General features: G+C 45.3%; 5 protein-coding genes across 7 annotated transcripts; 3 read left to right on the top strand and 2 right to left on the bottom strand.

Annotated features, from left to right (window-relative positions):
• Nucleotides 1-1,287: 1,287 nt before the first annotated feature.
• On the bottom strand, nt 1,288-4,655 carry LOC136517314 (protein REVERSION-TO-ETHYLENE SENSITIVITY1-like). Its single transcript, XM_066510865.1, has 3 exons — nt 4,417-4,655; nt 2,744-3,108; nt 1,288-2,030 (listed from the first exon to the last, which is right to left on the bottom strand). The coding sequence occupies exons 2-3, from the start codon at nt 3,023-3,025 to the stop codon at nt 1,611-1,613; spliced, it is 702 nt and encodes a 233-aa protein (XP_066366962.1). The 5' UTR covers nt 3,026-3,108; nt 4,417-4,655; the 3' UTR covers nt 1,288-1,610.
• Nucleotides 4,656-8,218: 3,563 nt separating this feature from the next.
• Nucleotides 8,219-11,511, top strand: LOC136516321 (uncharacterized protein ycf36-like). Its single transcript, XM_066509683.1, has 4 exons — nt 8,219-8,793; nt 8,876-8,904; nt 10,741-10,797; nt 11,136-11,511. The coding sequence occupies exons 1-4, from the start codon at nt 8,298-8,300 to the stop codon at nt 11,340-11,342; spliced, it is 789 nt and encodes a 262-aa protein (XP_066365780.1). The 5' UTR covers nt 8,219-8,297; the 3' UTR covers nt 11,343-11,511.
• Nucleotides 11,512-12,497: 986 nt separating this feature from the next.
• LOC136516319 (glucosamine inositolphosphorylceramide transferase 1-like) lies at nt 12,498-17,118 on the top strand. The gene is made up of 4 exons (XM_066509679.1): nt 12,498-13,389; nt 13,505-13,627; nt 14,768-14,935; nt 15,018-17,118. Exons 1-4 carry the CDS (start codon nt 13,114-13,116, stop codon nt 16,689-16,691), a joined length of 2,241 nt encoding a protein of 746 aa, XP_066365776.1. The 5' UTR covers nt 12,498-13,113; the 3' UTR covers nt 16,692-17,118.
• A 364-nt stretch (nt 17,119-17,482) lies between these two features.
• On the bottom strand, nt 17,483-23,853 carry LOC136516320 (flap endonuclease 1-like). Of its 3 annotated transcripts, XM_066509680.1 has the most exons (17): nt 21,596-21,691; nt 21,362-21,478; nt 20,551-20,609; nt 20,387-20,446; nt 20,235-20,288; nt 20,067-20,115; nt 19,918-19,965; nt 19,638-19,703; nt 19,439-19,489; nt 19,240-19,359; nt 19,084-19,168; nt 18,892-18,973; nt 18,568-18,676; nt 18,429-18,485; nt 18,300-18,346; nt 17,997-18,051; nt 17,483-17,735 (listed from the first exon to the last, which is right to left on the bottom strand). In XM_066509680.1, the coding sequence occupies exons 1-17, from the start codon at nt 21,605-21,607 to the stop codon at nt 17,667-17,669; spliced, it is 1,140 nt and encodes a 379-aa protein (XP_066365777.1). In that variant the 5' UTR covers nt 21,608-21,691; the 3' UTR covers nt 17,483-17,666. The 3 variants fall into 3 exon arrangements, with proteins under 3 accessions (XP_066365777.1, XP_066365779.1, XP_066365778.1); XM_066509682.1 differs by lacking the exons at nt 21,362-21,478; nt 21,596-21,691 and adding an exon at nt 23,715-23,853; XM_066509681.1 differs by lacking the exons at nt 21,362-21,478; nt 21,596-21,691 and adding an exon at nt 23,322-23,461.
• On the top strand, nt 21,935-22,873 carry LOC136516322 (uncharacterized protein At4g29660-like). The gene is made up of 2 exons (XM_066509685.1): nt 21,935-22,117; nt 22,510-22,873. The coding sequence occupies exons 1-2, from the start codon at nt 21,935-21,937 to the stop codon at nt 22,642-22,644; spliced, it is 318 nt and encodes a 105-aa protein (XP_066365782.1). The 3' UTR covers nt 22,645-22,873.
• Nucleotides 23,854-27,543: the final 3,690 nt, after the last annotated feature.

Genomic DNA, 27,543 nt, shown 5'->3' on the forward strand with positions numbered 1-27,543 from the left:
CCGTACGTACGTGAAAAGACTGGGGACACTTCAATGCCCTTTGTGTACAGTGCTTGTCGGTGTACGAGTACGCCAAATCGATTTTTTTGTGAGTAGAAGTAGAACGATGGCGAAAGGGCAAAGGACGCCGACGACATGGAATTTGCGATCCAAGGTGTGTGGAGAATGGGAGAAGGAAATGAAGAAGGTGAGGAAAAGAGAGGGAGGAAATGAGATGGAAACGATGAAGGGAGAGGATAAAACTGACGGTTAGATCGATTTCAAGTTCAAAACTCTCTCAAATTAAATTAATATAAAATAAAAATGTGAATCATTCGTTATCCCTCTGATTCCCCTTCGAAGCTCTAGACACATTAACAACAACAACATATATCTTCACGTCTTTTCCACAGTTCTGCCAATCTATATATTCATGTCTTTTCCATAGTTCTCCAATCCTCAATTCTGCAACAACGTTTAATTTACTTTTGGTATACCAAATGAAACCATCAGCCAAGTAACTAGCAACTACTTTCTCCATTCCTAAATATCTGTCGTTTTCGTTTCTCGAGAAACAACTTTAACTAAATATATATAAAAATATTAATATTTATGGTACATGATTAATATCATTAGATAGATATTTGAATCTAGCTTTTTAATAAATTTATTTAGAGATACAAATGGTGCACATATTTTTTACAAATCGAGTCAAACTTTCGTCACGGAAACCAACGGCGATAGTTAATTGAGGACAGAGGGAGTAAGATCCAACAGCTTAATACCAGAGGTGACAAAGTCTTTTCTCCTGATCTGTCAACCCTGCATCCACACTTCTTTTGATCTCTCACACAGAAACATCGTATGCTTGATATCTTCATTGGTGATGTCTATTTGCAAGTATCACCCAACAAGGAATGACACCATGAAGAACTCTCCGTCCAAAGATTTTGATTTTCGTTGGAATCTCCAACTTGTATTCACTGCCACCTGATTCTTGCCGAATTTGTGTACCCATTGGTTGTGAGCCTGTGATATGCTAATCTAACAGAGAATAATCCATTTCGGTTGTGATGTCATGCGACTACGGCCCAGTTCGCGTGTCCTTAAAACTGACTTGATCCGCTTCTTTTTTCATCCGGAACAGTATTTTTCTCTCACAAATTCCTCCAGAATTCCTCCAAACCATCTAAATTCCTCCAGAAGTATACCATCCGAAGGGCATACATCTTCCCTTAGTAATCGCATTTATTTCTTTGGTAAATAATAAAATTCGTGTCGCAAACATTCTTGAAACATCACCATATGTTTTAAGAATCCTTTATGTTCCAATTAAACGCCTCTACCTATAGTTTACATGTTTATTTTTTCAATTCCTTTGTTTTCCCACAACAACACATCTATTCTATTCCTGTACTTGTTTTTTCTTTCCTCTGTTCTAGATAGGCCCTTAGATTTTATAAATATCTGAATTTCGGTTCCACTATTAAAACAGGCTCAAAAATCGTTTCATTGTCTCTCCCCGCCTCCACGATTCAGCCCTTCTCAAGCTCTCGCCCTTCATTCATCTACTACGATGACCCCGATGCTCAGTAAAGCTGGGCACACGTTCGGCTCCGAGCCAGCGTGCGTCAGCCGACCAGGCCCTTCATGCAGTAGACGCCGAGCACGAACCAGCCGAGCAGGAGCAGCGTGAACGCGGCCATGCCTAGGAGGAAGGACCAGCCGGCCATCAGGACGCCGACACAGGAGACGGCGGCGAACGGGAGGAAGGACCGGACGGCGGCCATGGGGTCCAGCCACCGGCCGCGCAGCCAGACGAGCGCGGCCACGTTCAGCACGTTCCACCCCACGGAGCCACCGTAGGCGAGCCGGTTCAGGCAGTCGGCCACGAACGAGTGGCTGTTGCAGGTGAAGAGGTTGTAGCACTTGTGCTCGAAGCGCCGTGCCCCCGACCGCAGCGCATCGTCCCACGAGATCGCCGTCCCCGCCTCCGCGTGTTCGTGGGACCTCGCGCACACGTGCGCCGCCAGGTTGGCAGGGAAGCAGCACTGGGTTGTGTCACAGGAAACGCAGCAAACCAACTCATTAGCTGTTCAACCACGAAAATTCTGAAAAAAGTACTACTACTCCTATGGGCAAAAGAACAGAACTGAATAACAGGCTGTCAGGTAAAGATGGCCAAAATTGTGTAAAGCGGTTTCCTCTTGGTGGGAAATAATCAGCATTTAGGCATGGAAAGATACTGAATGTTAGGGTGACAGAAGTATGGAATGGGTTGTCTTGTAAACACAGGGTTATATGAGCACGCATGTGCACAACTAATCAGCAGTGTTTTGCATTTGTAGTTCTGAAGAACTAATCGGAATTGTTCTGCATAAATGAGAATGTCTGTCTGACTGGGTAAATTCAGGAAACATGAACAGATAAACATATGGCACGCCTACAAACAAATGACGATTATAGTTTACTGAGAGGGGAAGCGTACTGAACTGAATATCACAACTACAGCATGTTAATATTGAAATTTCATAGTGTGTTTCCTCCAAAAAACATAGTGTGGAGTACTGGTGTTTTTTGTTTGCCATATATAGTTGCAGAGTTTCAATATGCCATGCCGATGAAAACAGAAATGTGGCTTGGAGCAGAGTCAGCATGCTTTCTCAAAGCTAGGATGGATAGTTTTCACTACACCTTAGTTCCCATGGCCCTAAAGATTGTTAATACAAAAACTCAAATCTGGGAGATTGAGCAAAGTTCGTACCTTTGCCCTGTCAAGCTGCAGGCATCTGGCGACAGAACCATAAGCAAGAGCATCCACACTCACTAAATTCGAACCTGCAAAGTCCAAGACAGTTCCATCCTCCCGGGCAATCCCCACGTGCCCTATGTAGGGTGCCAGCCAGGAAACTACCGGGAGAGGAGTCCACACGATGCAACAAGGGAACCTCGCACTCTTTGGGTCTACTTGTCCCAGAGGCCACAACGTCTGCATCTCATCATTTGAACTGAATACTTCATCGTCAGGAGCAGCTTCAAGCTCCATTAAAGGCAAATCCTTACACAAATGCTCCTTGTGCTACTAAACATAATCTGTTACTGCTGACTTCCATGTCATGGTCTCTCAACCTGAAAAAAAAAAGATCGAGCCCCACTCAAGTTGTGCACATTAACTTGTGTGACCATCGAACATTCTACACTTAAGGCAGAAAAAAACATTTACAAATGATGCCCACATAATATATGGCGCTTTGGCAGCTTTACGAAAACAACGCCATGACCTTTCGTTTTTAAAAAGAAGACGACAATACAGGATTGAATAATGGTAGCAGCAAATCTTCAGAGATCAGTATGACAATGACAAGTCAGCAAAAATGTCAAACACTGACTAAAAGGATAAAGAGAAGTAGGATTGGGACAACATCTAGCATTTGATTTGCCTATTATCATGCAGATATTCATGCCCCCAGCTATAGAGGCGATAATTGATTATTTGAAATAACTTTACTACTGCAGTCACTACTACTTTTCAGTAACTCGCTGCCATTACAATGTTACCGGTTTGTTAGTAATCAAATAACAATGGAACTGAGAAGAGACAAGCATATAGCATAAATGAAGTCTACGCCTGAAATTCAAAGTTTTATTAAGAGTAACGCACATGTGAGAAAAATATAATATTCAGATGTTGCAAGCAGCAACATAAGCTTATGCCCCATTATCCTGATAAAAAGCCATATATCAGGTAAGTGTTTGTTCACTTAAAGACAGTAGCCACTAGACAGGATTTCAGAGTTTCAGACTGATTTGAGCTGCTTTTGCATGCCATTCCCACCAACCCGTTGGCCATTCATTTCTAATCTGAAGTCTGAAGTCCACCACCAAACAGTTCCCGGCGTGTTGTTATTGTGCCATTGCCCATCGCTTTCCTACTGATCGGTTACACACGCAAACAGGATTCAGATATTTTTTGGCTTTGTACAGTGTACTTCTGGACAGGGCAATGCAAAATGCAGTCATCGTATCGTTGCGGGTTCGTGAAGAAGTACTGCGGACTGGTTTACGTGAGAGAAAAATACTGTTCCGGCTGGAAATTTACGATCGTTTACCCCGAGCCACAGCCAAACCAACAGGCTGTTCCGAATCTCTGACGAGAACATCTTGGAACTAAGCACACCAGATCATAAGACAATAAACAATCTTGCAAACTACACACCGTCTTCTATGCAAACTCCGTCACCAGTTACTTCTCTTTACGCGACAGCAACACTGTTCCAGTTCCAGAGCCCACGCATTTCCTCCCTACGTCCTCCCCTTCTACGAGAGCAACGATTCAAGGATCCTAGCAGCTACTGCGCTAGCAGTAATAATGCACTAAACGGAAACCCCCAATCGCAGGAAAGACGAGGAATACCCTCCTGGAAGGTGGAAGCTCACCTCGCGATGACTGAAGGAACAACCGAAATTTTTCTCAGGCGAGGGATGGGAAGATCTGAGCTGCAATAGGGAAAGCGGCGAAGCGAAGGGAACTCGCTAGAAGAAGGAGAAGAAGCAGCATCAGGTGATCCTCCTCAGCGGCCGCATTGGGTGGGTGGACAGGATTGGGACGCCACCGCCGCTGTCGGAGTGCAGGTCAAGTGTTTGACGCATCGGGGTGGCGCAGCGCGGCAGCTGTTGATAGCGTGCGGGACTGCGGGGGGAGGAGGAAAGGTAGGGGGAGGTGCATGCACCTGGGGAGCGGGTGGCAGCAGCCGCTACGCTCACCCCGGCTGTTCCGCTGCGTTAGCATGACGTGTGGACCCCGGATTTGAGTGGGCCCCGGTGAAGAGGCTTTCCCGTTTTCTCGGTTCACGGCACTGTGGGTCCCTATGGCTGGTGACGCGGCCGGTCGGTAGTACGGTCTCGCGATCCGCCGTTGGTTCGTTTGGTTTGCATCGGATGAACGGTCTGGATTTGGAGAGCGTGCGCCTCCGAGCATGGGATTTGATAGCGCAAGCGCTGACCTGGTCAGGAGATGGAGTAAACGAGTACTCCATTGGTAGTATTTGGTACTGTATATTGCCTGTTTGGTAAGGATTGCTTCGTGAGGAAAAAGTGAATGAATACTCTCCTACAAAGGTGACGTTTGGTTCACCATCACGCATTATCTTGGTGGCAAATCCAGAGCGAAGGTAAGCGGAGCTGCTGTGATCTCGCTTACAGCACGTTCGTTTCGGCTTATTCGCTCGTATTTAACTTATAATCCATTGCTTGAACAGTATTTTTCTCTCATACCAAACCAGCTTTTAGCCATGGCTTATAAGCCAATTCAGCCAAAACGAACATACTGTTATATTCTAACTATGACTCTACTTTTCACCTTCCATGCCAAGTTTTGGGTGCTGCCAAAATGATGCAAGTCTCATATATTAAGTAAAGTTATACACCCTCCGTCCAAAATAAATGATGTTTTTTACTTTTACACTTCTTGTTTGTCCATTCATCTTATTCAAAATTTTTGTATAAATAATAAAATAAATAAGTCAGCATTAAAGTATCTCTAATGATAGAATAAGTCATAACAAAATAAATAATATTTATGCAAAATCTTTGAATAAGACGAACAGTCAAACAAGAAGACTAGAAGTAAAAAATATCACTTATTTTAGGGTGGAGGGGGTAGGTTTATATAACTATGATAACCATTTTCTTTCTTTGTTTTCACCTTCACTAGCAATTTGCTAAGGGTTGTGCATTCTAGTAAAAATCTAAATAATTTTTCTCAGAATATATGACTAGCAAGTATCAAGCCTACCCCTGTAACATCAACCATTCGATATAATGTCTTATTAGTGGAAAGTTACTAAGCTTAGGTCTTATTTGTGTGGACTAGGACTAGTTGTTAGTCATGGCTAAAAAATAGTCAGCTAAAAATTAGCTAGCTAGTTGTTAGTCCATACCTGTTTGGATCCTAAACTAATAATTGGGTTCTATAAACCAGTTGTTATTAGCCTCTGATAGTTAGGTTCTATAGACCAGTGAACTAACAACTAGTTGGGGCTTTGGCTAAACTTTAGCCCACCTAGCTATTGGTCCTCTTGTTTGATTCTCAAGGGCTAAAGTTTAGTCAACTAGTTGTTAGTGCAAGAGATCAAACATAGCGTTAATCAAAGTCGTAGATTGCAGAGGAAGTGAGTTCGATCATTCTACTATTTCTGTTTCGAGTACAAACACTTTAGCTATAAAAAAGTACAAAAACTTTTTTTTCTAAGTCAAACCGTTTGAACTTTTAATAAGTCTATAGAAAAGTACTACTTCTAATATTAAATGTGTATTGTTAGATTGTTATAAAATATATTTTTATATAGTTTTTTTGGTGCAGTAAATATTAACATTCTTCTCTACAAACCAATTGAACTTAAAATAGTCTGATTTAAAAAAAGCGATCGGACTTAGTATACTTTGTCTTAGGATAAAATAAAAACTCTTTACATTTTAGAATGAAGGATTAGTCTGTTGCTAGAATTTGATTCGTTTGCTGCTCATTGCGATTGCTAGATATTTGTCATCCGACATCTGAATCTGAAGTTGCTTAGTGGAAGCATCATTGGACAGGCTCGTCACACGGGGCCATCTTCTGCAGCAGCTTAATTAGAGAGAAGCACTATACTAATGCGTGCCGTACGTCTCCTCTGTCCTCTGAGACTGACTTATGGGCAAAAACCTCCCACTCCCAGCAAATCGCATCAAATGGAGTGGTGAAGACCGTGTGATTCCGTAGCTAGATGGGTTTTTTTTAACCAAAGGCACTTTGGCCCTGCTTATATTGAAAGCAAAGGATACTGCTGGAGATTCCAGCTTACAATACCAGATTGAACTACAAAGTCCACCCAAGCAACCTCTCAAACTCTCAGAAAAACAAAACGCCAGAAAAAGCTAAAAAGCAAAATATAAAATGGGAGCCTGCCACGCTCGCCTAACATGGAACAGCATCATTAGTAGCTCTTGATCACCACGCTCGTAGTCCGTCCTGGAGCTTCAGCAGCGTGTCCTCCAACTCCATCTGGTCCTTCACCTTGAGCATCTTCTTCCACTGTTTCAGAAGGGCCAGAACTTTGTAAGCAATGGATTTGGGAGATTTGATTGACTTGCTATTGAATACCCAGTCATTTCTGGTTTTCCAGATACATGCTCTCCCGAGTTAAGCATATCCTGTAAGTTAGTCATCGAAATAGGTCTTTGCCCCCATCTTAAACTAACTCTAATCCAAACCCAAATAACCTGGGTTATATGGCAGTTAAAGAATAGATGATCTCTAGTTTCCAACTGTCCACAATATTTACAAAATTCTGAATGCTTGCTTTTCCTTATCTTCAGTTGCTCTCCTGTCTAGACCCTGTCATGCCACAACATCCACATGGAAACTTTGATCTTCAAAGGCAATTTGACCTCCCACATATCTCTCATTGTTGTAGCTAGATGTTTAGCAAATTAATTTTGGAACTTGGAAAAGTAGCCCGGCTGGCGGAACGGGAGAGGCGGCGTGGCTGCATACCGTCCGTCTAGAGATAAAGTTTGTCACCTTTTGCTTCTGATTTGAAGATTCAGCTTTAGCTTTCTTTTCAAAAGATGTTCAGTGCCATATCGATGTACAATACCACTGATGAGCAGATTTTTCGCCCCCTTGGAGAGAATAACCCTTCGTTCTCTATGCTCAGCTTCAAAGGGAAAGCACATTCCCAAACCAGAACTTCTATGTCCTATTGTCCGCGAATATCGTCGTCTCCACGTTTATAATTCTTGTTGTTCTAGACAAGTTTGAAATCAAGCTGACTATTAATAATTTTATTAAGATATTTATTTTTAATAAACTAAGACGCTTTAATTTTTTGTTCTGGACAAGGTTGAAATCAAACTGACTATTAATAATTGTATTAAGATATTTATTTTTAATAAACTAAGACGCTTTAATTTTATTCAGGGGTATAATTTTTCTCCTGCATGAACAACAAATTATTTCAATTTCAATCAAATGACGGTTAACTTTTAGACAGTCTCGAAGATGGGCCTGTGCTGTCTTTAAATGGGCTAAAGAGGTGAGGGCATCGCATTACATGTTAGTGGGCCGTAGGCCCACGTAGATAGAGCCGGAAAAAAATCTCACGGGTTATTGGACCGGCTGCATACAGATACAGATACAGTTCCGTCCGTAGTCTGCGAGCGAGAGCAGGAGGCGGCCACGCAAGCGCCACGAAGGGAATGAAACCGACGCCGAGCCGGCGAACCGTTGCTTCACGGGTCACAACACCTCGCTCGCTCGCCTTCCCTTCCGCTTCCACATGGCCGCTCCCCTCCACGCGCGCCTCCTCCCGCTCCCCTTGCCCCCGAACCCTAGCCCCGGTCCCGGCCTCCCCGCGAGCGGCGCGCGGCGGGTGCCCCGGCCCCCGCGACGCCACCGCCACCGCCGCTGCCTCGCGACGCCGCCATCGCGGAACGGGAGCTCCTCCTCGCCGGAGACCGAGTGGTGCCCGGTGCCGCCGGAGCAGCGCCCCGTGAACGAGTACGAGGCGCTCGCGGCGTCCCTGCCCTTCTCCTGGGCGGCGGGGGACCTCCGCGTCTACTGCTCCAGCCTCGCGCTCACGGGCGCCGCCGTCGCGCTCTTCGTCGGGCTCCCCGTCGCCGCCTTCGGGGGACGTGGCGGGGCTGGCGCCGACGCTCTGCACCTCGCGCTCGGCGCCACGGGGTCCGGGATCCTCGCCGTCACGCTCGCGGTCGTGCGGATGTACCTCGGGTGGGCCTACGTCGGCAACCGCTTGCTCAGCGCCACAGTGGAGTGTGAGGAATCCAAATTAATTTTGTTCTCCTTTCTGCTGCTCTGCATTGTGTTAGTCTGAAGTCTGTGTCATATTTGATTCAGATGAGGAGACGGGATGGTATGATGGGCAGGTGAGACGTTTCTGTTGATCGCGTCATTTCTGCTGAGATTGTATTACTTTGAGGTACTCCGTGTTAAGTAGAACAGGGATCTTATCTATAGCTGACTTGCTGCTTGGTTAGGCCTTGAAATGTTTTAGTGAAACAAACAATTGGACAAAAGGAATATGATCTAGCAAGCTACAAGAATCATTCAATCATCAATACACTTAGTGCCACCAAAACAGATAACAAAAATTTGCCTCTAAGGTTATATGCCTCGTGTGCATCCACTGTTGGATACTTGGATGCATACGATGATGCGTGTGAGCAGCAGCAGCAACAACAACAACAAAGCCTTTAAGTCCCAAACAAGTTGGGGTAAGCTAGAGTTGAAACCCAACAGAAGCAATCAAGGTTCAGGCACGTGAATAGCTGTCTTCCAAGCACTCCTATCTAAGGCTAAGTCTTTGGGTATATTACATCCTTTCAAGTCTCCTTTTATTGCCTCTACCCAAGTCAACTTCGGTCTTCCTCTGCCTCTCTTCACGTTACTATCCTGACTTAGGATTCCACTACGCACCGGTGCATCTGGAGGTCTCCGTTGCACATGTCCAAACCATCTCAACCGGTGTTGGACAAGCTTTTCTTCAATTGGTGCTACCCCTAATCTCTCACGTATATCATCGTTCCGAACTCGATCCCTTCTTGTATGACCGCAAATCCAACGCAACATACGCATTTCCGCGACACTTAGCTGTTGAATATGTCGTCTTTTCGTAGGCCAACATTCTACACCATACAACATAGCAGGTCTAATCGCCGTCCTATAAAACTTGCCTTTTAGCTTCTGTGGTACCCTTTTGTCACATAGGACACCAGACGCTTGCCGCCACTTCATCCACCCTGCTTTGATTCTATGGCTAACATCTTCATCAATATCCCCGTCCCTCTGTAGCATTGATCCTAAATATCGAAAGGTATCCTTCCTAGGCACTACTTGACCTTCCAAACTAACATCTTCCTCCTCCCGAGTAGTAGTGCCGAAGTCACATCTCATATACTCAGTTTTAGTTCTACTAAGTCTAAAACCTTTGGACTCCAAAGTCTCCCGCCATAACTCCAGTTTCTGATTCACTCCTGTCCAGCTTTCATCAACTAGCACTACATCGTCCGCGAAAAGCATACACCAAGGGATGTCCCCTTGTATGTCCCTTGTGACCTCATCCATCACTAAAGCAAACAAATAAGGGCTCAAAGCTGACCCTTGATGTAGTCCTATCTTAATCGGGAAGTCATCCGTGTCACCATGATGCGTGTGAGCAGGAAAGAGAAATATTGAGGGCACCTCTCTCCTGCTATACGCGCATCCCCACGTCATCCAACGGTGACACACATTAGGCATATGCCCTTAAGGGCAAAATCAACATTCAGCCACTGAAAAAACTTTTGCGGTTGTTCTCCGTTGCTTATCTTGATCAAGCCTGACATTATTGATATCCATGCCATAGAAAATGGTGAGGTGTTAATCTGCCGCTGTTCCATATTAGCAAGTGCTTCCTTGTAAATTAAGCATTGATGTAGAATTGCTGAGTTATTTTAGTCCTTGGAAGTTATTGTAACATGCAGACATTCGTCTCAAAAAGGAGGAGAAAAACATGTACACACATTCTTATGATGCTTCTATAAACTTATTATAATTGTGTTAGTCAAGATGGTTTGTGGTTTTCCACTTTGTTTGATCTGATTCTTGGCAAGTGTTTGTATTCTTCTGAATAAAATTTTGTATGCATGGAATTCATTATACTTGGCTCATCATTCGGCACCAGAATTAACTCTTGATGCTAAGATCATTCCGTACCTTGGCAGATATGGGTTAAAACTCCAGAAGTTTTAGCTCGTGATCGGCTTCTAGGCTCATTTTCTGTAAGTTGTTCTTATTGACTTCTTTAAATGTCACATTCTTTTATGATCAGTTAGCTCTTTGTTTTCTACTGAGTATCAACTCCATGCCATAAAGCTTATTGAATGAATACTGAACTGTACATGCACATGGCATGAGCTGTGACATCCCTCAGGGAATATGATCATATTATGAACTTGGCTGTGCTTTGGATCTACATCTGAGTCTGGGTCTGGGTGTTATCTGGTGCATTCGTTTTCTGAAACATTAGAAATTTGCTACACCAAAAAAAAAATCATAGCATCATTGTGAAAAATCTTTTGCATGGCTGCTAAGCACTGTTTTTCTTTTTATGCTCCAGGTCAAGCCTGTGCTAAACAGAGTGAAGTTCACCTTGGTGGGTCTGGCAGGCTCCCTGATCCTTTGCATTCTTCTCTACGTGAACACCGAAAACCCAAAGGAACCATATGGAAATACCGGGGGAAGGGCTATCCCTGGAGTGTACAGTGACACCGCCGCGAGGTCATTTGAGCCTGATGCATTCTGTGGAGAACCTGATCTGTCGTAGCATCGCAAAGCGTGGAGCATGGAAGGTTTTTAGATGGTGGTATATGGTCTCACAGGGTATACAGGTTCCCCTTTGTCTTTCGGCTCTTGCCTTTGTAAATGGTGGATGCTTCCATTTCTGTACGGGGGTTTTGATCCATCGACTCAGGGTTAATGTAAATATTTGACCACACGTAGTACCGATATTTTAGACGCAAGCGCCTTTTGAAAATTTATGCTGCGGATCAAGGTGAAAGGGTAGTACCGGGGGAAAGTTCTCGTGACGGGAAAGCTGACCTCGGCCCTCGGCCAAACAGCCAAAGCATTCTGGGCATGTCCCGGAAGCTGCAGAAAATCATGGCAACGGCAACCAAAGACCAAAGTTTTTATTAACCCGGTAAAACGCGGTCTAAAAATTGTGTGGTAGAAATAGAGCAGTCACACTGTGGGACTGGGACAAAAGCCATTCTCAATTCGCTGCTTCCTACCTGGTACGTTCCTGTCCGTGACAGAAAAAAATCTCAAAATCTGAAAAGGAAATGAAAGATACTCCACTATTTTTCTCTCAGGTTATGGCCCTGTTTATTCCTAAAATTTTTTGCGCAGTACCATCACATCGAATCTTACGGAACATGCATAGAGTACTAAATGTAGACGAAAAAAAACTATTTGTACAGTTGGGTGAGAAATCACGAGACGAAACTTTCGAACCTAATTAGTTCATAATTAGACACTAATTGCTAAATACAAACGAAAGTACTACAGTAGCCAAAACCCAAAAAATTTTGCATCTAAACGCGCCCTATGTTTGGTTTCCAGAAACTGAGAGAAATTGAAAAGTAATTTAATGATAAAATAAGAAGCATTTTCTAGATATTATAATTTTAATTTTAATTCATGGAATCTAAAAGGCCTTGAACAATGTTTGAAACCGCGAAGAGAAAAAGGGAAATCGATGTCCGGGCTGCTTCCGGTCAAACATGCCGTCGCCGGCGTCCCTGTTGGAAAACCCCTCACTCCTCGGTCCAACCTACGAGGGTCTATTTAGAATACAGGAATGCAAAACGAAGAAATAGAAAAAAACGCACGAATAAAATAGAGCAAAAAGTTGAAAACTATAGGATTTGAAAACACAGGAATAAAAACTTTGGGGTGTTTGGATCACAGGAAAACAAAAATGTCACATGTGCCCAAGAAACAAAGCTTTCATGGTTGAAAGCTTGAGAAAATATTGTAGGAATTTTTTCCTTGTGTTTGCTTGGATGCTTTTTTTCCTATGTTTTGTGAAGCAAGGTTAGCCTTTCCTTTGAAAAGGAATGTAACGTTCCTTTGTTCTAAACACCAAGTGAAGAAAACTTTCCTATAAAATTTAATCCTTTGTTTTTCCTTTGAAAATCCTCCGTTACAAACCAGCCTACACAAGTCCAAGGACTAGCCCGGCATCCAGATCACCCCGTGCCGTCCGTCCTCTTTGGTCGTCAGTCGTCACACCCCACCCCCACAAAGCAGCTCGCCGCTAGGACAGCGAAACAGCTCTGGCTTATTGCAAACTAAGCTGCCCAGTTGATTGATTAATCGCGCGTTAATTGCCCGCTAATCCCCTGCCGGCCGCCGCCGCTTCCGCACATTTCCTCGCTTAATTAATTGGCTAGCGAAGTTGATCCAGCTCGGCGGGCGGACTTGGAGAGAGAGAGAGAGAGAGAGAGAGAGAGAGAGAGAGAGGCAGAGGCAGAGGCAGCACGGGATCCGATCGGGCGGTCGATGCTACGGCCGGTGGCGGGTGTCGTCGGGGCATGGCTGGGCAGGCTGCGCGGCGAGGAGGAGCGATGAGGCCACCGAGCGGCGGCAGCGGCGTGCGCGCGGCGGCCGCGCGGTCGCCGGCCGCCTCGTTCCTGCTGGCCGCGGCGGCAGCGGCGTCGCTCGTCGGCGGGTTCTACTTCTGGTTGGTGGTCTCGTCGTTCCGGCTCCCCGACTCGGGCGCCGCCGGGTGCCGCCCCGACGGCGAGGGGTCGTGGGCGGTCGGGATGTTCTACGGCAGCAGTCCCCTCGCGCTCCGTCCCATCGAGCTGGTGAGTGGCCTGCAGCGCTCTTAGCTTAAAAACAGCTCCGCTCGGGCGAGCGTTGGGTAGGTTGACGCCTGAAGCGCTTCCCTTACTTTGTCTGAAGTGTAATTTTGGTGGGCAGGAAGGGAGAAGCAACGGCAACAGCTCGGCGTGGCCGGTGGCAAACCCCGTGCTGACCTGCGCGACCGCCACGGAGGCGGGGTACCCGAGCAACTTCGTTGCCGACCCGTTCCTCTACGTCGAGGTGAGGCACTACTGCTGCTTGTTCAGCCGCTCTTCCCGGGGGTGGAATTCTGCTTCTCATGGATGTAGGGATGATTTGTAAATTAGCTAAGCTATGGGAGCAAATCGTTGAGCAAAGTAAAATTCAGGCTCGCTGGCTGAACTGGTGATGTGGGTGCATTCCAGAATTCAGCACCCACGCACGGGTGACAGTGAGGGTTTGATTTTTGGATACTTAGAGGAGACAATTTACTCAGGCACGTAATACTGTTTGGCTGATTTATCCTGACAGTGTCTTACTAGCGTGTGAAAAAAATGTGTAACTGTCTTGTCTCAGTTGAGGCATACAAAAGTTAGAGAATCTGTAGCAGTTCCCCGGTACCTCCCCTATCTCTATAAAACTGTTATATTGAGGACAGCTATGTTTTTTTTCTTGCTCCAGCAGTTCCCAATACCTCTTCCTTTTTTGGTGGCCACCGATATTTCTCTCATCTCCCCTCAAAGATAGGGGGAGATACAACTCCCCCAATACCATGGGGACCATCCCAACTACCACTTTTCAGCCATGTTTTCTCTTACACTACCGTGGGACCCACATTTCATATAGGTATTGAAGGAGATATATTGGAGTACTGCTGCAGCATCTCCTATGATAAATCTAGAAAGTGATATTGGGCTACCCCAAAACCATTTTATTGGGGGAGTTGTATTGGCCATTGGGGGACTGCTGGAGATGCTCTTAGGGCCAGCATGTAGTGGCTGCTACTCTATGATGCACAGTATACTAGTAGTATGTAAGCATGGTTTCTGATGAATTAATAGCTTATGATAGGATAGTACCTAGGGAGTTTTAGTTCAGGAAAGGATTCATATCTAGTTGAGATAAGACACCGAAATTTGTTTTGTTTAGGTACATTGGAAGTTTAAAACCATTAATCTAGAGGTTGATCTGTAAATACGTCCCACTGCCGCTGTCTACTTGTCAATGACATTTTTCGTTGGTTGAATATGTAACCAAGCAGGACGAGAAATGCTATTTGTCAACCTGAACGCATTATTGATTCGTCCAATGAGTAGCATTCTTAAGTTAAGATACTACTTTCCAACTTGCATTTTCACCCGCTAGCTCTCTCATTCTGATATGGTACTATGCATCTCCTAGGGGGATACACTATATCTTTTCTTTGAAACAAAAACAACAACCTCAATGCAAGGTGATATTGGAGTTGCAAGAAGCTTCGATCAAGGTGCAACGTGGGAATTTCTGGGCATTGCTCTAGATGAGGCATGGCATCTGTCATATCCTTTTGTGTTCAAGTATGAGAATGAGGTAGATTCTTTGACTTCATATCTATTACTTGACAAAAAACATCCATGATGATATCAAAACACTAACTCTCTCTCTCTCTCAGATTTATATGATGCCAGAGGGAAACAAAAAGAAGGAGCTGCGCCTTTATCGTGCTACCAAGTTTCCCCTTGAATGGACATTGGAGAAAGTTCTTGTCAATAAGCCACTTATTGATGCCTCATTAGTCCAATTTGAGGGATACTGGTGGCTATTTGCTTCTGATTTTACACGGTATGGCGTTGAGAAGAACGCGGAGCTTGAGATTTGGTACAGTAACTCACCTCTTGGTCCTTGGACTGAGCACAAGCAAAATCCTATCTACAAATCGGACAAAAGTTTGGGAGCTCGAAATGGCGGGAGGCTCTTCGTTTTTGAAGGGTCATTATATCGCCCTGGTCAGGATTGCAGTGGTACTTATGGCTGGAGGGTTAAGTTGTACAAAGTTGAAAAGTTAAGCAAGGAAGAATACAAAGAGATTCCTGTAAATCTTGGGATTGAGGAGCCAAAGAAAGGGAGAAATGCATGGAATGGCATGAGGTACCATCACATGGATGCACAACAACTTGCATCTGGTGGATGGATTGCTGTAATGGATGGTGATCGAGTCTCTTCAGGCGATTCAACCAGACGTTCTCTCATTGGTTACATAGCTTTCCTGTTGGCCAGTGCCCTTGTCATTTTTGTGGGTTTTATGAAAGGTGCAATCAGTTGCTACATTTCTCCCAGTTTATGGGTTCCTCTTACAAGGAGAACAGAATTATCCCGTATCTTCTGTGTGCACCGCTTCAACCAGAAAGTCCGCAGATATTCTATCAGTATTAGCAAATATATCTCTGCTACTAAAACCAAGCTCAGTGAAAAGAGTTGGTCCAACATGCTTTTCTTCTGTGTAGTTGCTCTATTTGGTATCTTGAATATCTGCATTGCTGTGCATTTCTTATGTGGTGGCAATGGTGCTGAAGAGGCTTACACATATCAAGGGTTACACTCTCAATTCACCATGGTCACAATGACATATGAAGCTCGACTCTGGAATTTGAAAGTATTCATTGAACACTACTCCAGATGTGAATCAGTTAAGGAGATAGTTGTTGTCTGGAACAAAGGTAACGCTCCAAGTAGTGACGCATTTGACTCTACTGTGCCTGTGAGGATACGAGTTGAGGAGATCAATTCTCTTAACAACAGATTTAGGGTTGATCCTCTGATAAAGACCCGAGCTGTTTTTGAACTGGATGATGATATCATGATGACTTGCACTGACTTAGAGAAAGGATTTAGGGTCTGGAGAGAACACCCTGAGCGCATGGTGGGCTTTTACCCCCGGATGATAGATGGCAACCCTATGCAATACAGGAACGAGAGATATGCTAGGGGTAAGAATGGCTACAATCTGATACTCACAGGTGCTGCCTTCATGGACAGTGAGTTTGCTTTCAAGACTTACTGGAGCGAGAAAGCTCGTGAAGGGAGGGACTATGTGCACAAGAACTTCAACTGTGAGGACTTGCTCTTGAATTTTCTGTATGCGAATGCAAGCTCCACAAGGACCGTGGAGTATGTCCACCCCGCATGGGCTATCGATACATCCAAGCTTTCTTCTGTTGCTATTAGCCGGAACACTCAGAAGCACTATGATATCAGAACAAATTGCTTGGCAAAGTTTTCCTCCATATATGGTCCCCTCCCTCAGAAATGGGAGTTTGGCATGCGTGAAGATCATTGGGACAAATAGGATGGCAATGGTGGTACACAACGGACAAACACATGCTGGTGAAACCTTTTTTGTTAATCTCCTGGAAAGTTTTGTAGCTTGGGGTGAACGGTGAAGTTATAGGTCCTTTGGGCAGAAGTGCCCCTGGTTTGTGATGTGCCTATTAGATTCGGCTAGAAGCTTAGACCTAATCAGGATAGACCATTTTTTCAAAAGATTTTGAAGTTAATGCTGAAATAGACCAAAGGCAGATGTGAATTGAGAAAGGCAAAGAGCCAAAGAGGGAATTTGGAAACTGCACGGTGGGTGGGAAGTTCAGATTGTTGGGTTCCCTTATCTCTGTAGTTTGTGTACATGTCTTCCTTTCTAAGATTGGACTAGCCTGTTGTGTGATTATTTACCGTAAGAATTCTTTTTACAGCTCGTAGTGTTTATTATTTCAGTCTAATGAGGACTTTTCTGAATCTTTGTTTCTGAAGATCCGCATTGTTGTGTGCTGGAATGATCTTTGTCGTGCTCAGCGGCTTCAGCTGGTGCAACCGTGTCAATGTTTTGCCATTTCAGTTCTGGTAGTCCTCGCTCGCCGTGTCCGACTTCGACCAGTTCACCTCATCTCCTGTTTCCACTTGCAACCGCTTGTGGTGACCATTCTCCGCGGACAGGCGCCGCCCCAGCACGCGCGCTTCGCACATTTCTCCACAGGCAATGAGCTCGACCGCTGGATCGAGCACATTACCGGACAAAGTGCAGAACATCAACATAACCGCCTTAAAACTTGCAACATAGATACTTCAAAGGACAAGAGGAAGATGTACAGGCATGAACGGAAGAACTAGCCACCGTGATAAGTTTTGTTACTTGGTACACCAATCTCTCCTCAAACACAACTAATTTACCCTAGCTTTTGACCACAGGTTTGAGTTACAACAGGGAGTCAAATAATCTAAGTGATGACGCAACCACAGCTTTCGTAGCTGCACATTTAAGCACTCAAGCTTATTTCTTCTTCCCACCGGCCTTTGTTTTCTTGTTCGCAGCTGCCTTACTTGTTTTATCCGAAGTCTCCTGCATTTTTGTGGCGAAACGATTCATTAGCTAAAAACCAAGGAAGAACCGTCAAATAGTGTAGTTATGAGTAACATATGATTTTGCATGAAAATATGTTGCCATGAGTCTTGACGACAGGCTTGCAAAATACAGCTTCGATTGACCTAATTGCTACCTGGTCTGCATAAATTTACATGCCCTATCCAGAATTGATGACTACGGAGAAGGCTACAAATCACATATAAGCATGAAAGATGGGGTGGCATTTTTTGGAAGTACCTTCCGTTTCAACGGTGATGATGTGGTGGCAACTGGCTTGAAAAAGGACTCGAGTCTGGTCACATGAAGTCAAGAATCAGTAGTGTTAGGACAGTAAGATTAATTTAAACAGGCAAATATACTCACACCAAACCGGGAATCAGTAGTCAGCCTGTTCGCTTGCTCGTAAACGATCGTAAATTTCCAGCCGGGAACAGTGTTTTTCTCTCACACCAAACCAGCCAGTAGTAAATAATCCACGATACGATACGGCCTCCCGAACAGGCTGTTTGTAGTTTGTACAAGATGCCAAGAGATACTCACCTTCCTTGAGATGATTTATTCTTGGCAGATTTGATCTTCTCTATGGCCTGCACAAAAGAACATGAGAATCATAGATGAGAAGAAATGATTGGAGAACTAAACAGTGAGAACCAAAAGAAAGGTACATACCTTTGTCACCCGATCTTCGTTGAAGCCATTATCTTTTACCAGGAAACTTATGAGACCCTGGAAAGAGGCCAAGAAATGAGTTACATTCAGGATGTATGAAAAGAGTTTGAAGGTAAGCAAGCAAGGTCATTGCGTGTACCTCCTCATCAGGTGGAGTCCATTTCAGCTCAGGAACATCCAATGTAACATCAGGCTGCTTGAACAAGTGTCGAGCTTCTTGGTAAGGCCAGTCCTCAGGAATTTGATATCTGTAGCACACATGTACAAATTAGGCAGAATCAAACAGCAAACAGTTTCCTTTCATTTCACCACTAAAGCATCCAACACAAGGAATGCCAATTAAAAAAAGAAAAGAAAAGATCATTGGTTGATAATGTAAAGTATAGGGCCATGATGGAAAATAGACTGCTCCTATGACTATTAGGTGAACAGACAAAACTCAGACTATTTTAAATGGACTAACCTGTCTTTATTAAGATTCTCCAAAATGCTTTCTATGGACCCATGTTGACGAATAAGTTTCAGAGCTGTTTGCCCCCCGATACCTAACGAACAAGCAAAGATACCGAGTTAGAAAAATAGAGGCACGAGGTAAAGCATTTTAGAAACGCAGACAATTGTGGAGTATAATATGATATAGAACTGATTAGGATACCTTTGATGCTATCACAATAGTCACATCCACACAGGATGCACAAATCAATGAACTGGTCCATGGTGAGTTCAAGCTCCTCCAAAACCTGCGACAAAAGAATTGATGACATATATGCAACATCAAGGTAATTACTGAGCACATAACAAAAATGCACACCTTGGCAACGTCAAATTCCATCACAGGTATTTTCTTGGAACTTGGATCCATTAAATGACGAAGGAACCTTGGAGCCCCAAAAGTAAGGGAATCCATATCTTCTGAAGCAACAGCGAACACCTACAAAATAGATAGCATATAAGAAAAAAATGGAATGAAGGAGTGGAAACAAGAAGGTGAAGGTCTTCGTTAAGAGTACCTTATCGTTTTTGCAAAGGGCTGCACATTCTGCTTCTGCTTCAGAAGGTGCCTATTTGTCCAACAAGACAAATCCATAAATTAGCACTGACACAAGACAAGACAAATCATAGCCTTTATGCTAGCAGGAAAAAAAAGGATCCTAAAGAACAATCTGACTCGTCGCCTTAGTAGCATAATACCAATTAAACTGAATTCACCTCTACAACAGGAACCCCCATAAGTCTTAGTAGTCGTTTACAGTCATCGTTATGTTGCCTTGTGACCTGTTCATAAAAGTGGGAAACAAGATGAAGCCGCAGCTTACTCAGTCAGAACAATAAATCTTGCATCTTACATATATTTGTTGACATTTATGCTGTGCATGAAACTAATGGGGCTTCAGAAACATTCTAAATCACCTCAATTTTTGCTGTTGGAGTACTCATGAACTTTTCAAGTATAAACCATAAGCTATTGACTGGAAAATGAAGAAATTACCTTTACAGTCCTCTTGCCCAATTTTTCAATCGCATCTTTATCTCCTTCCTGAAACATGAGGGACCATTTTCCTTTAGGATTCAGGAATAGAAGAATTGACAAATAATTATGATACCAAAAAGTGAGCAAACTTGGAGCAAGATAATTACCTCTACTGCCTCTTTCAGATCTTTGGTTGCATCTTCTCTTTTTGAGTATCTGAAAATAATAGTACACTCTAGCAATGAGAGAAGACTTTGAAGTACAGATATTATATAAGTGTGTCAAATAACATAGGAACAATCAAAGGATGAAAGAAATATTCAAATATATCATGCCTTTTAGCAAGCTCTTGATTCTTCATATCAGGAGGCTTGCCATCAAAAACATAACTGCACAAACAATGAAGCAAACCATTTAGAAGGCAATATATTTGTTTACACGTATTTATATCTTAGAGTGGCAATAAATGAAAGGAAGTCATGTTTACACTGGCTTGATTCCCGCTTCCAGTAACCTTATTGTCCGGTTGAACATTCCTTGCAAATGACTGCCGAACAAACAATAATTAGAAAAAAAAAATACCAGCACTAGGAACATAGTGAATGCAGCTTCAGATATTAAACTTGCTAGAAAGGATATATTTATCCGTACCTAGTGACTTCACCAGCTTCATTTGTGAGAGTTTCCACACCTGTCCTTCCAACTACAATCTGTTCTAGGAAGTATAAGAAACACACTCCAACTCTTTCATGGCAGTAGGTAACTAGCACAGTAGTAGATCTCAAGATGCACAGAATACATGCAACTAATACAATTTGCTTTCATCTTTTATTTTACTTGAACAAACCAAGCGAGCCAATCTTGAAGGCCAACCCAGCTGAACTAAAATCAATGCAAGTGGACTGGAGGGTGAAGGATGACATTGACCATAGAGGGCTTTTGGATTTGTATCCTAATTAATTTCTAGTTTTCATGTTTGTGCAGCCCATGGTGCAGTGGTGCCAATAGGTTGCTCCTAGAATGCCTTGAGTGTTCAGGCCCTTTTTTTTAGGCTGCATCCTGTATCGGTATAGTGTAAAAGTTCTTTCCTGTCTTAATTGAAAGGCAAAGCTCCTACCGTTTACATAAAAAAACAATGCAAGTGATCTGCTTTGATAACTCTGCCAGTTCATTCGGACATTAAGGAAAAGAACGAGGATGTATATTCCTCATCGTAACCCACTCCCCACCCAAAAAAAAAACAATAAGAACGTTCAAGGTTCAATGCTAAACCCTAGACCCGGTTCAGTTTGAAGAGCAACAGTTCGAAGCAACTCATGTAATGCGCACAAACAGAAAACAACATAGGGAAAAAAATGCACAATCCTGGCCACAAAACAAGCAATAAAACAGCCAGTTCCATCTTAAGCACAGGACAGCGAGGAAAAGAAATGAGGACTAGTGGTGTTGGAGCGGAACACACTAGGAACTGGTAGATGCTCATGCTGGCGTCGACAGCGATTTTGCGGCCGAAGTAGCTCTCGAACTTCTGCTCCTTCATCGCCTTGGGCGCATTGTCCGCCAGCAGTTTCGTCAAACCCTACACACGCCGAAGGCGCGAACCGTGCCAGAAACCGTCAACCGATTCGCCACCAGACGGCAACCAACCCCGAAATCCAAAGGAAGGTAGAGGGACGACGGATCCCCCCGCACTCACCTTGATGCCCATCTCGTCTGCGGCGGCTGTGGCGTGCGGCGGCGGAGCCGGAGTGGCGCAAGAAACCGCGAGCTATTTCTGTGTTTTTTTTTCTTCATCGTTACTTTCGACTAGCCGGTTTTGTGTTTTCGCGGCGCGGCGGAGATTGCACACTTGGGCCGTAATGGGCCGTTTGGGCCCGGTAGAAACTAACTATTCAACGAAACGAACAAGCGCGTCGGCCCATTGCGAAGCCTCACGCCTTCACGCCTTCGACTCCGCCAGCACCGGGCCACCGGCGGCGAGGTCGCGCGAGCGCGGGCGGGCGTGGGACTGGGAGGGGAGGAGGAGGTGGCGGCGATGTCGAGCCGGTTCTGGAGGTGGTACGCGGACCGGCAGTTCCACAAGTGGGAGAAGACGGTGTTGTGGGACATGGTGGAGCCGTACCGGCCGCCGCGCTCCTTCGCGCCACTCGTCGGCACCTACGTCGCCGCCTTCTACACCGGCGTCGTCGGGGCAGCCGTCACCGAGCAGCTCTACAAGGTCAGCCAACCCCAGCGCCTCGGCTCTCCGTTCTCTCCTTGCCCTTTGCTTCTCTACAGCCGGCCACAGGCACTGCAGCGCCCATCAGGTGCTCGTTGGAATGCTTGCCCGAGAAACTGCGCCAGCCGCCGCGGATCTCCGGCCAGCTCGAGTGGCGTGGTGCCCCGCACATCGTGACGCTGTGTGATAGTTGAAATTTTCCAGCCCCTTAGCATGATTTCGCGGCATTCAGTGCCCGAATTCGTTTGGTCATTCCATCTGCAGAGCTTCTGTTGTGATGCACCGAAAAACATCATTTGTTCGAATCATTTCGAGAAATTGGGCTGTGCTTCATTGAGCTTGCTATGCAAGCTAAACTGACTCCCCCCTTTTGTTTTTGTCAAAAATCGCAGGAGAAGTACTGGGAGGAACACCCCGGCGAGGCGGTGCCGATCATGCCGCCCAAGTTCTACTGGGGGCCATGGAGGGTGATGAACGGAGAAGTTCCCCGCTTCATCCAGCCGCCCGACGAGGCCAAGACGGCGTAGGAGCTTCAAGCAAGCATCAAGCTACCTTTTCAGAAGATGCTTGGATCTGGTCTCGATAGGAAAAAGCATTGAGAGACTACTCAGCCCGCTCGCGTGGTCGTAAACAATCATAAATTTCTAGTTGTATTTTTTTCTTCCATCAAATCAACCAACAGCATTTCAGCTCCAACCAAACAGACTCATTAGTGTTACAGTACTGCCTCTCCTGTGATTTCCTCGTGGAGCCTTTTACCTGTGGACCATTAAAAAAATCTGTATTTACACACGAGTTTTTAAAAAAATTAATCACACACTGATAGCATCGCTCTAAACTTTTTTTTTGTCTTATAAATCTTTCCGTCCTCATTTTCGTTGTTTGTTAAAGGAGACTGGTCAATAAAATTGTCTTACCCAAAATTTTTTGAATTTTGGTTATGGTAGCATTTTCATTTGTATTTGACAATTAGTGTCTAATTATGGATTAATTAGGTTCAATAGTTTCGTCTCATGATTTCTCACTCAACTGTGCAACTAGTTTTTTTCCGTCTATATTCAGTACTCCATGCATTCATGTGTCGCAAGATTCGATTCGATGAATATTGCGCAAAATTTTTCGGAACACCGAGCCGGAAACAACGGACCGAGAGGAAGACCGAGCGATACAGGGAGGGAGGGAGCGAACGAACTGCAGACCGAACCTGCTAGGTGCGTGCGCTCAGAACCCACGCAGGAGCATGCTGGATGCGTGGCCGCTGTTGGATCTCGGCCAGGGATGCACGGCGCTGGACCCGTCCACAGGTTGACCATCGAAGCCCCCAATCGGTGCCCAGGAGCGCGAGCGCTCCCTGTCCGCTACGAACAGACACCGACAAAACCAGAACCCAGAAAGGAGCGGCTGCAAAAATCAAAGGGAAACCGAGCAAAACAAAGGGAATCGCTCCCAAACTTGGCACAGGTGATCACAAAGGAGATAGTGAGCTACCCCGAGCGAAACATCGCTCAATTTCTACCCAATCTCCGGGAAAAATTTCAGATCGAGCCAAGAACACGAAAAAGTCCCCCTGAAACGAAAATCGTCGATTTCTCCTTACTCGAGATGCAGCGCCGCCGCCTCACCCGCGACGAGGTCGCCGCGCTCGCGGTCAGGGCCAGCTCGGCGCTCGTCAAGGCCGCGGCCGCCCAGCCGTCCTCGTTCCCGGTCCCTGAGGAGGAGTACGCGGCGGCTGACGCGGCCTGCTCGCCCGTCGCGGCGAAGCCTGCTGTGGTGGCGGCGCAGAAGCGAAGGGTGGCGTACCGGGGCGGCAAGGCGTCCAGGTTCTCCCCCGACCTGACCGCTATCCCGGAGAGCGAGTAGATCGAGCCTCCACTCGGCATATGTGCCTCTGGTGGTGTCGAGTCGCTCGCCGGCGCTTGGTCGGATGGTGTGGCCGCCACCTCAGTCCTCAGTCCTGGGCAACACATGACAATTTCACTGGTCGGTCTCGCAGGCTACCAAACGACGAAAAACAAGAACGGAATGGCTTAAGGTTAGAGCAACGACACCTGTGTGTGATTAACTTTTTTAATGACTTATGTGTAATTACAAACTTTTTTAAAGGTACACAGATAAAAGGCTCCTCCTCGTTGGGTGATTACTGATTAGACGACGGCATGGTGATGGTGAATAAACTGTCTGTGCGATTAGTCTAAGTAAACGAAGTTATCTTTGGAGATTTAAGTTTTTACCATTATCATATGGCACTTTAACGGATACCCATACATTTTCACCAGCAAAGAGAAAAGGTCATATGAAAATACCATATTTTCTCGCGTGTCACGCCGGTTTCTCGTGCCAACGTGGATCTGAGTCAGCAGGGCATGTGAAATGTCCGCTCTCTTCTCCACCCTCTCCCGCCCGCCCACACGGCGTGCATTTAGTCGAACACTCTCAGGGTGAGCACCGTGCGCTCCCACTTGTAATAGGCCCTGTTCTGCTTCCAGCAGGATTCGTCGTGCCCTGCTCTCCCTCACCCTATGTCGCATTGCCATGATTCATCAATCAAGCATCGTGACCATGGACCAAAGAAGCAGAAGAGATGCAACTGGCCACACCAAAAATAGCAAGCAACAGAGCAAGGGAGCAGGTGTTGCCGTAAATCAACCTGCTGTGTCGGCGGACGCAGCCCGGCCGCCAGCCCGCACACGGCGCACGCGTCTGCTGCTGCGGACACGCGTAGCAGCAGTCGCGCCACCACGGCGACGCCCGTCCACGCACAGCTCCATGGCCAGCTCCGTCACCCTCCTGATGCCGACCACGGGTGAGGGCGAGGGCGAGGGCGAGGACGGCGGCGCGTTGAGCTCCAGCTCGATGGCCTCGTGCGCGGCGTCGGCTTCCCCGACCAACGTGCGGTTCCGGCCCAGCGGGCACGCGTGTAGCCGCTCCAGCATCGCCGCGCCGATCGCCTCCGTTACGGAATCCAGCAACCGGCGTCTGCGTGGGCGCGGCGCGGGAGCTCATCGTCGTTCGAGCTTCGTCGTCTACGGCTTCGTCGTTAGCGTCCAGCTCGCCGCAGACCTCGACGGTCTCATCGCGGCAACTGCTGTCCGAGGCCGCCGACAGCAAACACGCAGCCGCTGGTTCCTGTTCGAGACGCACACGTTGTTGACAAAAATGTGACACACTGTGCCTCACACACAAAAATGTAGAAATATGAATGAAACTTCTGCTCTAGCTCTGCCCACGTACCAATGGAATGAGCTGGTAAAGATGTGAACCACGTGAAAGCTGGTCGTGTAAGAGACAAAGGAAAATATCGAATCCTCCAAGCTTCATCTGAAGCAGCTTCTCCAAACTGCATTAAGTACCGACTGACGTGCTCTATGGTACTAGTATCATCTTGACCAGAAAACTTGGTCAAATCTGTTGGGGGCTTCACCCTTGGAGGTAACGCCACTCTGTTGTACCACTCTGGATAAGGAGACTTGTATGAATAGGATTGATTTTTTGGCTTCAAGCCGAACTGATTCTGCATCATATCAGCCATCCTGTGCATCAAAACATCAATTCCTGAATCCTGATTTCCTTGTACTTGCACTCCAGAAGGCAATCCTGAAACACTCCTATACCCTAGATTTGGCATAGCATTGATAGCATTGTAATCAGTAAATTCTTGATACCCATCTCCATACATATTCTTCTGCAATCTGTTTGATGCTGGAAAAACTCTATAAGCTGAAGGTGGCACTTCTCCTGTGGTACCAAATGTCACCTGGCCATAGATGGGATGTGATTGCTTTTCAGTGTGAGTCAATCCATCTATATTTGAAGTCGATGCTACTTCTTTTCCAACAGGCTTCTCTTGATGCTTTGGAACATTGAAAAGTGTCGGTCCACTGAGTGGGCCAACATTTTCTTCAAAGTATTTATCAACCATTGGACCAAAAGTACTGATCATGATTGCCCGAAAGGTATTCAAAAAAGCCGTGTGATGGTTTGTCATGGTTTCTCCCATAGCTTTATAGACCAGGGCTGCCATCTTCTGAGCATCCTCCTCTTCAATGTAATCAGTTTGATGTGGAAGAAGAACCCTTGGCATTAACTGCTTTTGAAATACTTTATTGCTCTTGTTTTTGGAAAAAGACATCAAACACTTCTGTTGATATTGCTCACATGCTTGTAGCACTAAATCCCTGTAATTATTTGGTAATTCTGCCATGCTCACATCCAGAACATGATCATTGTTGATCTCAGACGCCATCTTGAACTAACAGATTGTCCCACCGGGCGTGCCAAAAAGTGTGTTGACACAAAATGTGACACACTGTGCCTCACACACAGCAAGCCGGAAAGTGTGGCTTCAATCGGGTCCCCGGGTGCTTCGTGATCCAGAAACGTGCCAGTCAGTTTGACCTGAAAAAAACTAACAAGGGATAAAACAGTTAAATGCCAAACCGGAACATGTCGGGTGAGACCAGACAGTTCCATATATACGGCCCTGAAGCCACTTACAACGACATACAACTATAGAAAGCTGTCTGCCAGCAAGTTTATAAACCATTCAGCTAATCGTAAGATGAACACACGTAAAGATCCGATTGCCGAATGCATGTGCATGGGAAGACATGTTTGAACAAGTGAAATTAATTATAAGTTAATGCATAACCAAGCTCAGCAGTTCAGCCGAGTTGGGATCCATGAAGAAGGAACATGCAAATAAACACGATTAAACTAATCTAAAACCTGCATCTGCCGCACGATACCTAGTTTCATTAAAGCTTAAACGTAATTAACATGCATGAACCCACGACATGTGACAATCTAGATTAAAATAATTCAGCCATTATGAGCATGTTATCTATTTGTAAAGGTAATATGAAAAAGCAATGATCATTGAAGCGCGAATAAGACCATAAGAGAAGGCCGAACAATATCAATCTAGATTGGGCAGAAGTGTGTTGCAAATATATAAAATATTTAAAACATGCAACACAGGATAACTTAATGAATCTATTTAGATTCTGCCGTATCTAATAGAGCCGATAACTGTCTTGCTTTCACTAAGCATATTGAGCAAATGCCTGCCGCACGGTATCTACTCATAAACAAAGCATAAGCAAAGACTTCTTGATTGTCAAGCAAAGATCCGCCGCACGACCATTGAAAACAAACAAGACTACTTGCATCACGTCTAAATCCACCGTATGATACTAAACATGATAACAAGGTTGTCAGAACTTACGGAGGTCGACGGATTGATGATTCCTCTCGAAGAACTCGACGACACGACAACAGGACTCAAAAGTTGGCACGGGGCCGGTTGTATTGATTTGGTTGTGAACCCCTATTACAATGGTCGAGGGTCAATATTTATACCCTAGACAAAACACGAGTCCTAGAAGACTACGATTTATAAAGGAACTCTTAAACAAACTTGGAAACTA

The sequence above is a fragment of the Miscanthus floridulus genome, chromosome 17 (genome assembly GCF_019320115.1).
Source record: "Miscanthus floridulus cultivar M001 chromosome 17, ASM1932011v1, whole genome shotgun sequence".
In the NCBI taxonomy this organism is placed as follows: Eukaryota; Viridiplantae; Streptophyta; class Magnoliopsida; order Poales; family Poaceae; genus Miscanthus; species Miscanthus floridulus.

Coding starts and splice junctions, on each gene's coding strand:
- LOC136517314 (XM_066510865.1), bottom strand. CDS start 3,025: ATGGAGCTTGAAGCTGCTCCTGACGATGAAGTATTCAGTTCAAATGAT. Junction 2,031..2,743: donor TGCAGCTTGACAGGGCAAAG/GTACGAACTTTG, acceptor GACACAACCCAG/TGCTGCTTCCCTGCCAACCT.
- LOC136516321 (XM_066509683.1), top strand. CDS start 8,298: ATGGCCGCTCCCCTCCACGCGCGCCTCCTCCCGCTCCCCTTGCCCCCG. Junction 8,794..8,875: donor GCTCAGCGCCACAGTGGAGT/GTGAGGAATCCA, acceptor TATTTGATTCAG/ATGAGGAGACGGGATGGTAT. Junction 10,798..11,135: donor GGCTTCTAGGCTCATTTTCT/GTAAGTTGTTCT, acceptor TTTATGCTCCAG/GTCAAGCCTGTGCTAAACAG.
- LOC136516319 (XM_066509679.1), top strand. CDS start 13,114: ATGGCTGGGCAGGCTGCGCGGCGAGGAGGAGCGATGAGGCCACCGAGC. Junction 13,628..14,767: donor ACCCGTTCCTCTACGTCGAG/GTGAGGCACTAC, acceptor TGCATCTCCTAG/GGGGATACACTATATCTTTT. Junction 14,936..15,017: donor TGTTCAAGTATGAGAATGAG/GTAGATTCTTTG, acceptor TCTCTCTCTCAG/ATTTATATGATGCCAGAGGG.
- LOC136516320 (XM_066509680.1), bottom strand. Junction 20,610..21,361: donor TGAGCATCTACCAGTTCCTA/GTGTGTTCCGCT, acceptor TTCCTAGAACAG/ATTGTAGTTGGAAGGACAGG. Junction 19,704..19,917: donor TGGGCAAGAGGACTGTAAAG/GTAATTTCTTCA, acceptor TTTTATGAACAG/GTCACAAGGCAACATAACGA.
- LOC136516322 (XM_066509685.1), top strand. CDS start 21,935: ATGTCGAGCCGGTTCTGGAGGTGGTACGCGGACCGGCAGTTCCACAAG. Junction 22,118..22,509: donor TCACCGAGCAGCTCTACAAG/GTCAGCCAACCC, acceptor CAAAAATCGCAG/GAGAAGTACTGGGAGGAACA.